Source organism: Coenobita brevimanus, chromosome 27, assembly GCF_032717465.1.
Source record: "Coenobita brevimanus isolate Jiangsu-jjx chromosome 27, ASM3271746v2, whole genome shotgun sequence".
NCBI lineage: Eukaryota > Metazoa > Arthropoda > Malacostraca > Decapoda > Coenobitidae > Coenobita > Coenobita brevimanus.
This window is the reverse complement of record NC_136980.1, coordinates 4,713,386-4,731,576: the sequence shown is the minus strand read 5'-3', so window position 1 is coordinate 4,731,576 and position 18,191 is coordinate 4,713,386. Positions and strand designations below refer to the sequence as shown.

General features: G+C 40.7%; 1 protein-coding gene across 1 annotated transcript in view; it reads right to left on the bottom strand.

Annotated features, from left to right (window-relative positions):
• Positions 1 to 18,191, bottom strand: part of LOC145394554 (palmitoyl-protein thioesterase ABHD10, mitochondrial-like) — a 28,155-nt gene that overhangs the window by 3,732 nt on the left and 6,232 nt on the right. The window contains exons 3-6 of the mRNA XM_080268392.1: positions 17,746 to 17,883; positions 14,653 to 14,819; positions 7,333 to 7,477; positions 3,774 to 4,061 (exon numbers count right to left, since the gene is read on the bottom strand). Of these exons, the coding sequence (XP_080124518.1) occupies positions 3,774 to 4,061; positions 7,333 to 7,477; positions 14,653 to 14,819; positions 17,746 to 17,880 (735 nt within the window). The 5' untranslated portion in view covers positions 17,881 to 17,883. The remainder of the gene's footprint in view (positions 1 to 3,773; positions 4,062 to 7,332; positions 7,478 to 14,652; positions 14,820 to 17,745; positions 17,884 to 18,191) is intronic.

Here is an 18,191-nt window from a genome sequence, read left to right as displayed (position 1 = left end):
CCTGCAGTCCACCATCCTCCTTTCAGGACACAAGGAAGGAGGTGAGGGATGCTTGTGTAACCATGCAATTGTCAATAAATATGGTATAAGTACCATATACATACAGTACTTCTCTAATCTAATTATCATGGAGCAACAACACCTGCTGAATTGAATTTAAGAAACAATTTGAACTGAGAGAGAGAGACAGAGACAGAGACTTCTCCAGCTGCAGGGTTAACAGAGTCAGTCATGGGCATATATACAACACCTGGCATTTTATTCCTGCTCTTAACTTATTCAGTGTAAAAGATCCACAAGGCTGAAGGAATACCAGTACCATGTCACTGTGTGCAGTGCTAAAATAATTCCAGTTACATGATACTGACTTCTGGAACTGCCAAATGCACAAGACCTCCTTAGTTGAATAAAGTCATTCATGCGTAAAGAAAAAGAAAAAGTTAATTCATCAGGAACAACGCCTATATTTCATTAGTTTCTTCTTGCTACCTCCAGACAGTTTAATTCAACTTAGGCCTTTAGTGGTGAAGGAATTCATGAAGACTGGCTAACCCTTTCAGTTAAGAAGTCACTCTTCAACTGAAAGTATCTATCTATCTATCTATTGCCAGATGCCTTAATCCCTTATATGGGGTAGCCACAAACAAATTGCCTCCACGTCACCCTGTCCCCCAACATTTCATTGCCCTGCTCCCAATGCATCCCCCCTCTCTCATACCTCTCCACTCCATCCCTCCATCTCATCCTCGGCCTCCCCTTCCCTTTCCCCCCCTCCACTGAAAGTAACAAGAATAAAATGAAAAACACATTTTCCGAGTGAAGGGCATTTACAGTGAAACATTTAGGGTATATGAGAGAAAGGAAGGGGGGGTGCTGGAAGGAAGACAACCTGATGGAGGACAGTGACATGGAAGCAACTCATTTGTGGCCACCCCTTATGGGAGTAAGGCAAGTGGCTATAGGTAGACAGACAGACATGAAGATCAGCAAGTTTTAGGGTATATGAGGGAGGGGGTATACTGGAGAGAATGCAGCATGAAGGTGGAGGACAGAGTGACATGGAGGTGACTTCATTTTTGGCCACCCCTTATGGGATTCAGGCACAGCATGTGGGAGATTGTGTGTGTGTATGCTCCAATGCAAGATCGTGCAAGCAGAGCGAGAGAAGAGTTCTGGACAAATGTGGAAGTGTGCTTGGAAAAGTTTGAAAGGAATGAGAGAGTGTTTTTCATTGGTGATACGAATGGTAAAGTAGGAAATGTGAAGGTGGATGGAGTAGTTGGTGAGTGGGGTGTGCCTGCTGAGATAGATAAGAATGACAGTGCTTTAGTGGACATTTGTGCTGGGAAAGGGTTGGTGATAGCCAATACCCTCTTCGGGCACAAAATGATCCACAGGTATACATGGTGAGTGATGAGAAGGGTGGGTGGTGAACTGAATGAAAGGAAGGCAATGATTGATAATGTGTGTGTGGATGAAAGGATGCGAAGATGTGTAATGGATGCAAGAGCATATAGAGGTTGAAGAAGTGGATTCAGAATCAATGTCCAAGTAAAATGGAGAAATAGAAGAAGGGAAGGACGGGAGAAAAGAGTAGATGCAAGGAGGGTGGAAAGGTTACAAGAGGATGAGAGAAGTGGAGGAACGATCGGGTAAATATGAATTGGGGCAGATGGGGGACATGGAAGGTATGTGAAAGATATTCACAGAAGAAATAAGTGCAGCATGTGAGGTGGTGTGTGTCATAAAGAGAAGACGAAAGGGGGTGCAAGGAACAGCATGGTGGAATGAAGAGGTGAGACAGGCTGTGGCACAAAAGAAGAAAGCATATAATGAATGGATTAGAAATAGGGGCGGGGAAGAAGTTGAGAGACAGAAGAGAGAGTTCTTTGTAGAAAGGAAAAGAGAGGTGGAAAGATTAGTAAGAGAGAGTAAGAAGAGAGTGGATGAGGAATCTGGAAGGAATTTGAGTGTAAAGTGGAGGGACTGTAAGAAAATGTTCTGGAAAGAGGTAAAGAGAGTTAGACAGGGTGGCAATGAAGTTAGTAGGGGAATGAATGATAAAAATGATAGATTACTAGTGAAGAGGGAGAAAAAGTGAGCAGATGGAGAGAACACTTTAAGTTGAACATAGAGAATCAAAGTACTGTGAATATAAGTGGCTGGGGAATGGCTGGGAGGAGGAGGGAGATGAGAAAACAGGAAGATATCAGTAGGATGGAAGTTGTGGAAGGAATGAAGAAAGTCAAAATGGGAAAAGTCCCAGGAATTGATGGCGAGTGTGGTGAAATGTTGAAGCATGCGGGAGAGATAGTAATAGAATGGATGTGGAACATGTGCAGATTGGTCTGGGAGGAAGGTAGAGTCCCGGAGGATTGGAAGTCAGATCTAATTATTCCATTGTACAATGGTAAAGGGGAAAAAGAAGTGTGTAGTAATCACAGGGGCAATTGGATTGGAAAAGTATATGGTAGGATACTTATTGACAGAGTTGGGGAAATAAGAGAGGAATTAGTTGGAGAAGAAGAGGGAGGCTTCAGGAAGGGAAGAGGTTGTGTAGATCAGATATTCATTCTTAGATCTTTGGTGGAAAAGTTTCTAGAGAAGGGAACAAAGTTGTATGCAGCCTTCATAGATCTGAAGAAAGCATATGACAGGGTAAATAAACAAGGATTGTGGAGTGTATTAAGAATATATGGAGTTGATGGGAAGTTGTTGAATGCTGTGAAGAGTATGTATGAGGATGCTAAGGCTGCAGTGCGTATGGATAGTGAACAGAGTGAATTTTTCTATTTGAAGGTTGGGTTGAAACAGGGCTGTGTCATGTCTCCATGGTTGTTCAATCTGTATATGGATGGGGTTATAAAAGAGATACAAGGTAGGGCAATGGATGTTGGAGTGGCCCTAGTGAGAGAGGGCAGTGTTTGGAAACTCCCTGTACTGTTGTTTGCAGATGATACTGTGTTGTTAAGTGAAGACAAAGGAGAGCTGCAAGGCTTGATGGATGAGTTTGGGAGAGGGTGTAAGAAACGGAATCTAAAGGTGAATATAGGGACGAGTAAAGTGATGGTCTTTGAGAAAGGTGAAGTCAGTGAATGTTCAGAGGGGTTGGATGTTGAGGAAATGGAAAATGTGAGTACATTTATGTACTTGGGTAGTGTGGTGAGTAAGGATGGAATTTTGGAGGGTGAAGTGCTTGAAAGAGTACAACAAGGAAGAAAGGTTGCTGGTTCCTTGAAAGCAGTGATAAGAAACAGGGAAGTGAGCATGGAAGTGAAAAGGTTACTACATGACAGTATTGTGATACCAACTCTATTGTATGGAAGTGAAGCTTGGACATTGTTGGAGGGGCACAAGTCAAGAGTGAGAGCAGTGGAAATGAGTTATCTGAGAGGAGCCTGTGGAGTCACATGGAGAGAAAGACTGACAAATGAGGATGTAAAGGAGCACTGTGGTGTGGATGTGCATGTGATAGGAAGCGTTAGGAGGAATACACTGAGGTGGCTTGGCCATGTGGAGAGGATGGAGAGTGAGAGACTGATGAGGAGAGTGTATGTGAGTGAGGTGGAGGGGGAGAGAGGGAGGTGGAGGCTAAGGATGAGATGGAGGGATGGAGTGGAGAGGTATATGAGTGAGGGGGGTGTGAGTTGGGAGCAGGGCAGTGAAATGACAGGGGACAGGGCGACGTGGAGGCGATTTGTTTATAGCCATCCCATACTTAAGTCGTCTGGCAATAGATAGATAGATAAATGAGGCTATAAAAACCAACTAACCTTCATTCCATGGATGATGCGAACAGGACATGTTAGCTGAATATTCCCTTTATCCAGATTCACCTCATACTTTTGCATCGCCTCAAACTGTTCATTCTTCAGGGGAAATTCGCCATAATCAGGGGAATACAGCTTAACAATTTCACCCTCCATGAATTTTTTGAGGGCTTCTGGATGCAACTGGGAAAACAGCACCTTCTTGTAGCGATGGTGGAAGTTGATGGCTGGCGCCAACATTACAATGCCCAGGAACTTGTCCGGCACCTTGTTTGCCAAATGACAAGTGATCTGGAATAGGTGGCAGTGTTAACCCACTTAATTCTGCATTTTTTTTCCTTTCATTTTTTTCTTTTCATTTTTGTTACCTCCACACAATTACATTCAGCTTAGATAGCATTTACCTACATGTAATGGTACATATTGCCTTCACTAGCCCTTTTACGGCTCAGGTGCTTTCTCAACCCGAATTAAATTGTTAGGCTGCAGCAAGATTGCAAGGATAAAATGGAAATTACATTTTCAAAGCAAAGTGGTTAGCCATGTCCTTCTATTTACTATATCTACACAATGTCCAGCTATCATCTAAGCCTTTATTGCCCAATCAGGAATGTAGAGGCCCATAGTCAGGTTATGTAGTTCAGACATTTTAGGCAATAGGGACCACCTGCTTGACCCTTAGTAGTATTATAAACGCTATACATCTCAATGACCCCTTGGATCTAATTGTACACTCTTATGTGCCACAACCAGATGAAGTGACTTAACCCTACCTGAAAAGCAATGATTAACTCCTTCAATTTAATGACATACAGAAATATTATGACCATGAACTAATATAAATGTAATAAACAAAATATGTGATAAAATACAAAGGGTAAAAAAAATACACAAATGTACATACAGAGTTTTCCATGTGTGTGTGTGTGTGTGTGTGTGTGTGTGTGTGTGTGTGTGTGTGTGTGTGTGTGTGTCTTAGCTGTGGCAGACAATTACACTCAATTGGAGTGACATCACACATGATTTCAGCTCACAGTGACATCACTTAGTCCTATATTACACCTGTTCCTTGATTCATTTATGAAGACAGTCAAGTTTCACCTCCCACACAAATAAAAATTGTGCTTAGGATACTGTACACTTTTCACACTGGAAGGGTTAGATATAACCTCCATCAGCCCACTTGTAGGTTCAACAATATTGTCTGGAGTCAACAATAATGTCACTCAATCATTCAGTTGGATGCCATGCTTCTTGCCAATTAGTCTCCAAACTGAGGGTGACCATGGCACAGATGGCATTTTCTATGGACTGAAGGCTAAGTCAAGTGCTAAAACCAGCTAATTACCTCCCAACAGTTGCTAGAAACTATTGATATATATATATATATATATATATATATATATATATATATATATATATATATACATATATATATATATATATATATATATAATATATTGATATATATATATATATATATATATACAGCTACCACAAATTGACTTATGACCTACCCCCACAAGGCTCAAAAAAACACAGAAATCATAGTATATCACAAAATTTGTTCATGAAATGCCACATTAATATGAAATCATGTTTCCTTTGTTTTTCAGGACCAGTTGAATGCATTTTGGTATGGAATTACTTATATCTCTAGAGTAATCTAAGAATATTTCTTTGCACCAAACATTTGTCAGTTCAGTCTTGAGTTGTCCAGATTGGGTGTCTTCTTCTCTGCCATGATTTTCTTCACCTTCACCCAGCAGTTTTCTATCAGATTTAGATCCGGACTGTTGCCAGGCCAGTCGAGAACCTCAATCCGATTATCATGAAGCCATTTTGTCACTTTTCTTGACTTGTAACATGGAACTGAATCATGCATGAAAAAAGTTGCACCCATGAATGGCAAAAAAAGTTTAACAAATGATCTTTCATAACTTGAATGTACTGGCCACCATTCATCATCAAGTTCTTAGGAAGAAAGTAGAGGCCTCCCCTTCCCATTTCACCTGAGAAACACCCCTATACCATTACTGATTGTGGGTGCTTAACAGTTGGCACCATGTACGCAGGGTCATATCGACTACGGGAGGCAGGGTGACGAACCTTGTCAGAATGCACCTGGAACACTTGAAATGGGCTTTCATCAGAAAACATAACTTTTCTCCACTCATCCGATGTCCAGTGTAAATACTTCTTGGCAAACTGAAAGCGCTGCTTCTTCATGCGGTCAGTGAGCAGCGGTTTCTTGGCTGCAGTTCGGCTTGGCAAACCCAGCTCCTTCTGCAAGCTGTGTTGGATAGTTCGAATTGAGACATTTTATAACAGATGGGGATGCATTCTCTTCAATTCTTCTGCTGTCAGTCAAAGATTCTTGATTACTTCCCTCTTTAGAAACATATCAGTACCTCTGGAAGTCGTCCTCTTCTTTCCACTGCCATGCCTGTGCATCAGGTGGCAGGCCGCATGCTGCAGCAAGAATCTTCATGACAGTCAACTTTGCGCGTCCAGTACATTCGCAAATCATGTTGATAGGGACATTATCCTGCCTCCAGGCAATGATACAGACCCTCTCATCCCTTAAGCAGTACTTTCCAGGAATGACAACACGACTCTAGGAAAATACCAGGGCAAACAGTAACGCATACAAAAAAAGAAGAAGTAGCAAGCTCAAAGCGATGGGAACATATACTCCCACTCTCACTTCTGGGCAAGCACTGACTTGCTGAGTGTTTCACCACCTCCCGCCAACACCAGAGGAGTTGCCACTTACTTCATACCCAAAAAATTCACTTGGTAGAGGTGGAAACACAAAGCAAAAACAGACAACTCTCCCATAGCAATTCTCTGTGTAGGACCTCACTCTCATCTTAAATGTCGGGACCAACTGCCTGGCCCAGGGCTCCTGCGCTCCTCGTGGGGCAGCGTAGGATTGGATGATGGATGGATGGATGGTCCTAAGTCAGTTTGTGGTGGGTGTGTATGTATGTGTATATATATATACATATATATATATATACATACATACATATATATATATATATATATATATATATATATATATATATAATATATATATATATATATATATATATATATATATATATATATATATATATATACATACACATATGTAAAATTATCTTTAACTATAGGACAGTCTCAACCTGGACTCAAACACTGTTTGTGGTAAAGTTTCCTATCTAAGACTGATGACCGTGTGGCTAGTCATGATGCTTGTAGCCACATTTCACTCTCAGTGTAGTACCTCCCAGGTTCAAAGGTACTACACTCTTTTTGCTTTAACTCAGCCTACAATTACCATCTTTACATCTTGAATGCTGAGTTGTAACACTAGGATAGCACTAAAATATGATGCTAGTCATAAAAAAGTGCTAAGGAAAGGATGGAGAGCTGTAGTATTATCTTTTTCTGCCACTGAGCTAAGTGAAGCAAGCTGCAAAAAGAAAACAAAGCTGAGCCAAGTTAAGGAGGGAAAAAAAAAAGCTACTTAGCTCAAGATGTTAAATATTCCTCAGCAACAATAGTAGCTACTCACCCAGTTACCCATAGATGATGCCACAATAATCTGTGGTCCCTCTGTCACATGTTCAAGGATCTGTGCTGCATCCTCCAACCACGTAGAGAACAATGTCTCCGTTTTATTCAAACCTTTGCTTTCACCAAGACCAGATGGGTCATACCTATGGGGTCAACAATATGCATTACTTAAAATTATACAGAACTGTTAAAACCTAACAAACATCCCTAATCTCTTTCACCTGCTCAGGTGATGTCAGGTGTAGTCAGACTGGAAAGTAAACTGGCTACCAACCATGGAACCTCATTCCTATCTTATAACTAAAGCTCACAGAATTTCATGCAACAACTACTTAGTATTCAAGAAGTGGCAGTAATCCATTTTCATCAGGTGAGAACAAACCAACTAAAAAGTCCTTCATATACTTCACCTAGTTAACTATCTCATGGGTCGAACAACTTTCAAACTGAATGTCTATTTTATTCAACTCAGAGTGAGTCATAGGAGCCTGGACAGTACAAAGTCAGTATACCACTCCAGAATATCAGGATCATATCAGCTTGGCATACATTTTTTCTACTAGCTAACCTCAAGTGACACAGCAACAAAAATAAAAAGATATCTGAAAACAATACAACATTACCCTCTTCAATAATCGCATTGTACTCGTATTACTGTATTGCATCCAATATGTCACTGATTTCAGTACATCAATTTAACATCAACTTTCATGTTTAGTAAATTAAAATTATCAGACATACTGGAACATTGGGACATTATACTACATACAGTATGCCCATTCCTCTCTTCCTTCTTTCTTTCCTTCCCTCCTCTTATGTCCTTTCTTTCTTTCTTTTCCTTCTGTCTACAGGTGGTTCTACAATGAGTGACAAGCAATGTTGGGTGGTAACCATATAACCAAACTATGGCATCTGGTGGTTCAGTAAGTAATTAAGGTGCTCCAGCTGGACTGAGCCAGTGTCGGTTTATATCCAAGGGGTGGTTGGGGTTTATTGCTCATGTACTGCCATTCAGGAATGAGAGGCTGGTCACTCTGATCTTAAATGTCACGAACAACTTGACTAGCCCTGGACTTCTATGCTACTAATGGGGTAACACAGGATTAGATAGTGTATGTACTGTATGTATGTATGATGTACAGTACTGTATATGCATCAAGAATGTCTGCATAAAGAATAGTATCTCACCAACCTAGATTAATCAGTTCAGTACACTGGCCCTAGTCTGAGCTAAGCAAAATTCTGGGCTATCTGACATGTTTCTTCATCACCATCATCTTCCTCACCTCTTCTTCCCACCCTAGGATGAGGTAAGGTGGGATAATATTAACAAAAAATAAATAAATACACTACTGTACTCTTTTTACATTATCTTTGTAGGATAATACTAAAAATAAATAAATAAAATACTACAGTACACTGTTTTTACACTAACTTGGCCTAAAACTGTCATCTCTCCATCATGAATGCTTAACTGTAAGAATACATTAGCCCTAAAATATGATGCTATTCATGAAAAAATGCTTCAAAATGTAGAGCTGTAATATTGTACTTTTCTGGCATTTGGGGATGTGAAATCAGTTGCAAAAGGACAAAAATCTAGGCCAAGTTAGAGTTAAAAGAGTATAACCAACACCATGTCTAAAAAAAAAAAATGGGCCAAACATTCATTCACTCACCATTCAGGCCCCTAGAATCCTTACTCCATCTCGAAGGCATAACCATCCACATATACTTATCAGCTGAAGTCAATCTGATGACTACCAAGTTTGCAATGTAATCCTCCATAAAAATCAACTTACCATCTTGATCCCCAGCCAGTTCCCTAGCCTCATAATTCTTAGATATTTCTGACAGTAATGTTCTCAGCACTACAGTGTACAGTAAACAGTAATGAATTAGTGTAAAATGGTTGCAAGGATTTCCCCCCACCCCAGAGCACTGAAAATAAATACCCTTCACACACACACACACACACACATGCACGCACGCATGCACGCACGCACACAATAGAGGAAAGGAGAAAGAGGGGAGACATGATTGCAGTGTTCAGGACCATGGTGGGAGTAGATAAAATTGACAAAGAAGATCTGTTTGTATGGGATAACAGAGCAACAAGAGGACACGGAATGAAATTGAAAAAGTCAAGCTGCTTGAAGGCTATCAAGAAATATAGCTTTCCTTACAGAAGTATAGACTTATGGAATAGCTTGGACAAAGAGATCGTCCAGTCTAAAAACTTAAACGAGTTTAAAGCTAAATTTGATTTATTGAGAAACAGCGACGGAAACCCAAGAGCATAGTACATTCCGTATATATCACAATTAGGTATATTAGGTAAATACTTAAATATTTGGAACGACTTAGACAAAGAGGTGGTCATGAGAAAAACGTTCTTGTGTGTAAAGGTAGACTTGATAAATGTGGATATGGAGACAGGCCAACACGAGCATTGCTCAATTCCTGTATACTACAAATAGGTAAATACAAATAGGTAAATACACACACACGAGTTTAAAGATAAATTTGACTTACTGAGAAACAGCGATGGGAACCCACGAGCATAGCATATTTCGTGTGTATCTCAATTAGGTATATTGGGTAAATACATAAGTATTTGGAACGACTTAGACAAAAAGGTGGTGCAGGAGAAAAACATTCATGTGTGTAAAAGTAAACTAGATAAATGTGGATATGGAGACAGGACAACACGAGCATCGCTCAATTCCTGTATGCTACAAATAGGTAAATAGGTAAATAAATACACACACACACACACACACACACACACACACACACACACCAAGCTAAAACTAGACTAGCTACATATTTATCCCCTTCAACAAAATGATGTCAGCATTATTCCTGCTATTTCCAGATAATTTAAGTTAGCTCAAGAAAGACTTTTTAAACTGAATGTGTTTGATATAGCCCAAACTAACCATTCTACCAAGCTGAATGAAACTATATGGTAGTGATCTTACAGGCACCAGCATGCATTCAGTATGGATGGTGGGTATTAGCATTTGAATGGCAACATGTGAACAGGTATGGCACTTATGAGGACTGCTGCACCTTAGGGAATGAACTATCATATCTATGACCACAACTAACCATGTTACTTCTTCAGTCCTATGATGCATATCTTTTTATTCAGATTTGGGAGATCTGGTGTAGTGACAAAGTACTAGAAGGATACACAGTATCTAACCTCTTCATTTCAAAATGTCTCTCCAAGAACAGAATCAAAATGTCTGAAGTTCAGAGTCAAACAGAAAAATGAACAAATAAACAAACAAACAAACAAATAAATAAATAAATAAATAATTAATTAAATAATCCTCATCCTCTTCCAATCCCAGGTGCCCCATTTAACAGAAGCATAGGGACCTGAGGCTAGGCTATTCAATCCTGACATTTAGAGCAATGATATTATATAAACAAACAAATATATACTGTACATATAAGTATCCATCCATCCCTCATCTAAGCCTCTGTTGCCCCATGAGGAGTGTAGGAGCCCAGGGCTAGGCAAGTTGGTCCTGCCATTTAAGATGAGAGTGACCAGCCTCACTCATCCCTCAGTGGCATTACGTGAGCAATAAACCCCAACCAACCCTTGGATATGAACCTACACAGGGAGGCTGCGAGATAATGCTATTTTAAGCGTGCGGTGTGTCTGGGAAAGCAGGTGGAGAGTGTCAGGCACGAAAGGACTTAACTTGCTGGTGAGTCTCTTGAATGTGTGGAAGAGCTTTGTTATTTGAAAGACATATGTGCTGGAGGTGGGGCTGGAGCTAGCTCTGTGGCTAAGGTGAGAAGTGATTGGAAGAAGTTCAGGGAGGTGTTGCCTCTCCTGACATTGAGAGGGCTCTCCCTACGTGCTGAGGGATCTTTGTATACAGCATGTGTTAGAAGTGTAATGCTGCATGGTAATAAGACCCGGGCGGTAAAGGAAGAGGATATTCGCAGACTCAAACGTACAGAAATGACAATGATTAGGTGGATGTGCAGTGCATCTCTGAGTGCAAGGCCTGGGGGAGCTAGGTTTACAATGAAAGAGCTGAGAGGTAGGATGGGACTTGAGTGTAGAGGTGTTGTGATGTGGGGAGGTACATTGAGGTGGTATGGGCATGTGGAGAAGGTGGGGGATGATAATTGGGTGCAGAGAGTGAGAAGTGTTAATACTGGGGGTGGAGTTGCAAGGGGGAGACCAAAAAAGACATGGGACGAGGTCATTAAGTGTGCCCTCAGAGTTAAGGAACTGAACAGGGAGGCTGCCAGAGATTGAGCAGCATGGAAAGCCGCCATTAGGTGACCAACGCCAACAGATGCAAGCATGTTGGAACTTTCATTAACAAAACGAAACAAGGCTCAATCTGACTGGAGCGCCGTAATTACCCACTAAACCACCAGATGCCATTGTAGGCATAACACCATACTATATGTCTATCTATCTATTTATTGCTAGACGCCTCAATCCCATTTGGGGTGGCCACAAACAAATCGCCTCCACGTCGTCCTGTCCCCCGCCATTTCACTGCCCTGCTCCCAACTCACACCCCCCTCTCTCATATACCTCTCCACCCCATCCCTCCATCTCATCCTCGGCCTCCCCCTCCCTCTTCCCCCCTCCACCTCACTCACATACACTCTCTTCGTCAGTCTTTCACCCTCCATCCTCTCCACATGGCCAAACCACCTCAGTGTGTTCCTCATAATGTTTCCTATCACATCCGCATCCACACCACAATGCTCCTTTATATCCTCATTCGTCAGCCTGTCTCTCCATGTGACTCCACAGGCTCCTCTTAAATAACTCATTTCCACTGCTCTCACTCTTGACTTGTGTCCTTCCAACAACTTCCAAGCTTCACTTCCATACATTAGAGTTGTTATCACAATACTGTCATGTAGTAACTTTTTCACTTCCATGCTCACTTCCCTGTTTCTTATCACTGCTTTCAAGGAACCAGCAACCTTTCTTCCCTGCTGTACCCTTTCACGCACTTCACCCTCCAAATCTCCATCCTAACTCATCACACTACCCAAGTACTTAAACGTACTCACATTTTCCAATTCCTCACCATCCAACCTCGCTGTACATTCACTGACTTCACCTCTCTCAAAGACCAGCACTATACTCTTCCCTACATTCACCTTTAGATTCCGTTTCTTACACACACTCCCAAACTCATCCACCAAGCCTTGCAGCTCCCCTTCGTCTTCACTCAACAACATAGTATCATCTGCAAACAACAATACAGGGAGTTTCCAAACACTATCCTCTCACCTGGGCCACTCCAACATCCACTACCCTACCTTGTACCTCTTTTATTACCCATTCCATGTACAGATTGAACAACCATGGAGACAAGACACATCCCTGTTTCAACCCAACCTTCAAAGAGAAAAATTCACTTAGTTCACCATCCACACGCACTGCAACCTTAGCACCATCATACATACTCTTCACAGCATTCAACAACTTCCCATCTACTTCATATATTCTTAACACTTTCCACAATCCTTGTCTATCCACCCTGTCATATGCTTTTTCCAAATCCATGAAAGCCGCATACAACTTCTTTCCCTTCTCTGGAAACTTTTCCACTAAAGATCTAAGAATGAATATCTGATCTACACAACCTCTTCCCTTCCTAAATCCTCCCTGTTCCTCTCCAACTAATTCCTCTGTTCTTTCTCTAGCTCTGTCAATAAGTATCCTACCATACACTTTTCCTATTATACTAAGAAGACTGATGCCCCTATGATTACCACACACTTCTTTTTCCCCTTTTCCTTTGTACAAGGGAATAATTATACCTGACTTCCAATCCTCCGGGACTCTACCTTCCTCCCAGGCCAATCTGCACATCTTCCACATCCATTCTACTACTATCTCTCCCCCATGCTTCAGCATTTCACCACACACTCCATCAATTCCTGGGGCTTTCCCCGATTTAACTTTCTTCATTGCTTCCACAACTTCTATCCTACAGATTTCTTCCTGTCTTCTCACCTCCCTCCTTCTCCCAGTCATTCCCCAGCCACTTATACTCGCATTACTTCCATCCTGTATGTTCAACAATTCCTTAAAGTGTTCTCTCCATCTGCTCACTTTTTCACCCTTCTCCACTAGTAATCTACCATTTTTATCTTTCACTCCCCTGCTAACCTCACTTCCACCCTGTCTTACTCTCTTCACCTCTTTCCAGAACATTTTCTTACAGTCCCTCCACTTAACACTCAAATTCCTTCCAAATTCCTCATCCACTCTCTTCTTACTCTCTCTTACTAATCTTTTCACCTCTCTCTTTCTTTCTACATATGTAACTACTGTATATAGCTATAGGTAACAATATGTAGAACTGGTAGTTATGTCTGAGTCCTCCAGGAAGAGTTAAAGAACACATCCCCTTGCCTAGACGAACCAGGAATGATAATTCACAGAATGTATATCCACAACCCTTGTTGTCCCAGATCATCAGGAATTCTTAAGCCATTCGATGTATCTCAAACTTCCTCATAGGCCAGACGAACAAGAATTTCATGACATATTCAAACACGTGGCGTACCGGTAACCAGCCCTAGCCAGTTAGTCCACGTGATAAGAAATTTACCATACACATCCTCCCCACACTCTATATAATGTCGGAGAAATTCCCTTCAGATCAGAAGGGGGTTAGAGAGAGAAAGGGGAAAGAAAGCTGGTGAGAAAGTCCAATGTTAGTATCACGCTCTACTAAACTATAGCTCATCTTTTTTATAACTTTGTGCAGTAACCTTGTACCTGGAGAGTGCTGTAACTCACCTCATTGACACTACATCTCACTACTTAATTCTGGCTGAGCTTAACGATCCATAATCAAGTGCCCTATCTCACTACAAGTACCTAAAACTACATTATCGAGATTGGTGGCCAGATAACCTTTTCTTTATAATTACAGTACACCCCTCGGCTACATCTACTTACACCATAAATTGGTTATATGATTACCATCCAGCGGTGTAAACAGTTTCCTGGTGTACAGGACACCATTTGGCTTGTCACTCAGTGTAGAGTCACCCATAGGCAGAAGGAGGAGGAAATAAAGAAAGAAAGAGAGACAGAAGAGGAAGTGTAAAGTCTGCCATGGGCAGATGGAAGAGGAAAGAATGAAGGAAAGAAAGACAGAAGAGGAAGGAAGGAAAAGGGGTAAGGACTGACACCCAAAGCTGCACTACAACGAGTGAGTCGATGGTCAGTGCCCCCACCTACCACCAATATACATACCTGTATAAGTAAATAGGTAAATAACAAAAATAAAACACTCACCTGACATAAGGAAAGCCGTACTGCTGTGTAAATGGATGAAGTGCGAGAGGTTTCCCCCCTCCTTTGTGTCCCATAAAGCCCGGAATGTAGACCAGACCCACATCTTTCGGACCACTAGTCTTCTTGTAGGCAATCTCACGCACTTTCCCTGACACACTATCCTTTATCTGTAGACAAGGAAGCAAAACACTGTACAGGCATATTAAGTTCTTTACACACTAACTTGGCCCAGATTTTTGTCCTGTTGCAGCTTATTTCAATGTAGCTATGTGGCAGAAAATGAAGGCACTGTAGCTCTACATCCAGTCCATAACTCTTATTTGTGACTAGCATCATGTTCTAGTGCTAGACTATTGCTACTACTGAGCACTTAGACTTGGAGATTTCGGATGAAAATGGGGCTACAACAACTACCATACTACTACTACTTACATATCTCCAAACTATGTTACTCATCTCAAGATAGACTTTTTAAACTGGAAGAGTTATATATACTATTGGATATACCATTACAGAAGTGGGAAAAGATGGCAGGTAAAGAGGCAAATATAACATTAGTTAGTATTCACAACCATAGGTGAATAAAAAATGCTGAATAAAATAACTCACTGGTAGCTTGATTAAAAGGAAAAATAAAAGGATGGAAGAAGTTATTTTTGTGCATTCAGTGAGATTTCTGTTTGCTGGTTATTGCTAAATCAGTTTAATTCATTCAACTCTTCATCTAACTTGGACTAAAATTGCCATCACTTCATCGTCAGTACTGAGCTGTAACACTGGATTAATACCACCATATGATCCAGTGACCAAGAAGTGCTACAGAATGGATATGATGTCCTAATCTACAAAGAAACATGAAACAAGCTGCGAAAGGTGTGAAATCTGGGCCAACTTAAGGGAAAAGTGCTGAAACTGTGGAGACACTTATCACACTAAAAGGAAAGGTTAGATATAACCTTTGTCAATTCCCTCATTACCCGAGTTGAGTAATGTATGGGGTTAATATTGCTGCTGTTTTTGCTGTTGTTGTTACCCCAGGCTAATTTTGTGAACCTGGTGGACTGCAGGAAACTGGTGACCCAACTGGTCACTCCCAAAGGTCTTTTGTTAAGGCTTTATTGATGGACTGCCTGTGCTGTGATAGTGTGGTGTGGGTGATGTTAATACTGCACAGTATTAATATAAATAAAGTACTGTGCTGTTCAACAATTTCATATTTGCACTAAGGTTCAGACTGATTATATGACAGTGATGCACAATTATCCATTAACATGATTATCCTGAAAATATGTCTGGCACTATTTACTCCTGTTTTCCTTAACTCATTCAACACCATGATGTATTTCTACATAAAAATTCTTGCTTCCACCAGATGATGATATTCAACTTGGAAATGCCCTCTAGATGAGACGATTATGGGTGTTAAATCTATTTCCTCCAGTTCAAAAGGTCACTCATGAGTAAAATTAAATACTCTGAAGGTACCATAACAACAGTACAGAATAAATAAATAAATGAACAGAGTGTTATATCTATTCCCTCCAGTTCAAAAGGTCACCCATATGTAAAAATTAATTAATCTGAAAGTGGCAAGAATAATTTAAAAATAATTCAATATACTGAAGGATTTAATGATCCCTGATGTAATACACAAATTATTCCGAAAGAATATTACCACAGCACTGTAAGTCAGTAACATCATCATCATCATCATTGACATCATCATCAGTAATTCACTCCACTGTCATGTGAATCCTAAACAAAACTAGTTTTGCAATATTAAAATGTGTTTTCTTTCACTTGGATCAAGAAGGTATCGGTACCTGAGAAAGATGATTACCTTCCTGGCACACACCACAGAAATCTTTTTTTTTCTTTCTTTCTTTCTTTTTTTTTTTTTCTTTTTTTTAAGCCAAGGGGATATGTCCTGCAGTGAGGTGGGTTAATCAAGACTAAGACTGCCAGCTAAAAAAAAAAAAAAAAAAATCTTGATCTGAATTAAAGGTGTCTGAAGGTAGAATAAATAAATAAATGTTGTACAATAAATTAATAAAAACAAAAAAGACCTCACAGTGAAGGGGCTGTCCAGTTCAGTACAATGACATCTCTTTTTACTTCATTTTTGCTACTGTTATATGATTTCAGACAGGGTAGGCCTTTCACTAAATAGGGGTTAACTAGTCTGGTGCAGGACAGTCCTGTTATAAGAGCATCCGCTTCACAGGAAACATGATATCAGATTTTTTTTTTTTTTTATATGTACAACTCTAGGCATAGGCTTCACAGCCTGCTCCCAAGGCCCAATAGTCCTCCTACATACCATACACCTCTGCATGTCACCACTTCAGTACTAACACCCACCATCCATATTGAATACATGCTTGGGCTGTCTCGAAGAGGACTGGTGTATTGGTATTAGCAGGGGTATTTTACGACATGTTGGCAGGTCTTCTGGTAGATTAGTAAAGTCTGCTTGTCTGAAATTCAAATCCTTAAACTGTTCCCTTCCCCAGCGGGGATTTGAACCTGGGTCTGGTAGGACTGCAGGCCACCTCTCTACCAATTGAGCCACTACCTCCCCCTAAATGAGCAACTTAGTCCCAAATTCGGAGATGCAAGCACAAATACCCAATGTTGCCATGGGGGTCAGTTATCTAAGTTCTTCCCATAAGTTATGTACTCCTTTATACAAGTTTTCATTGTCTTATTTTTCACTCCGTTATAAAAGCTTTCACTATCTGAGCAGTCCTCCATTAACACATCCCACTTACATAATGGTACTGCCTTTAGTGCCTTTTTATATGTCTTCCTATCACCACACAAGCATATATATATCTAAGTATGACTTTATGAAATGAAGGGGTTAGATATAGCCCACATTAACTAGAGGTCTTTCTTAACCCTTACACCTTGAGGATGACTTGATTATTTTACTCTACCTAATGTTAGACAATCTTTCTCACTACTGGGAAATCTCCTAAAGTCTAAGGGCTAAACTGAACCAAGCTGTCCAGTGGCTGCAAGAGTAAAATAATAAATACTGTACACACTATGATGAAGGGGTATAATAGTTATAGTGTGAACTCCTGATACCTGGTGGTACTGTGTGTCTGGCTCAGTAGATGCCACGTGAAACCCGGCAACACATGATGGTGGTGATGTAGTGTGAGTGGGTGGGAGGCGCCTCACTCCACATAACATCCGCTGCAGCCCCATCACCAAAACCATCCTCTGAAGAGCACCACAAAGAATCAGTGGAACATATGTGAACATATGGGGAGACAATAGCATAGCTACTTCAAGGCTTTTTTCTGCACAGACAAAAAAATTAAGAATCTAAGACTGGAAGCCTGCAGAAGGTGTCCTCTTTAAAAAAAAAAAAAAAAAAAAAAAAAAAAAAAGTCAAACTTGAGATCCACTCATTTGGAGATGTCTGGACACATTTCATTTAAAAGGCAGGAGGTCATAGGCAAAGTGAAATACAGTTTGGGAAGGACAGCCCCAGAACTACTGTACTGTCAACCCTTGTATAACACGGT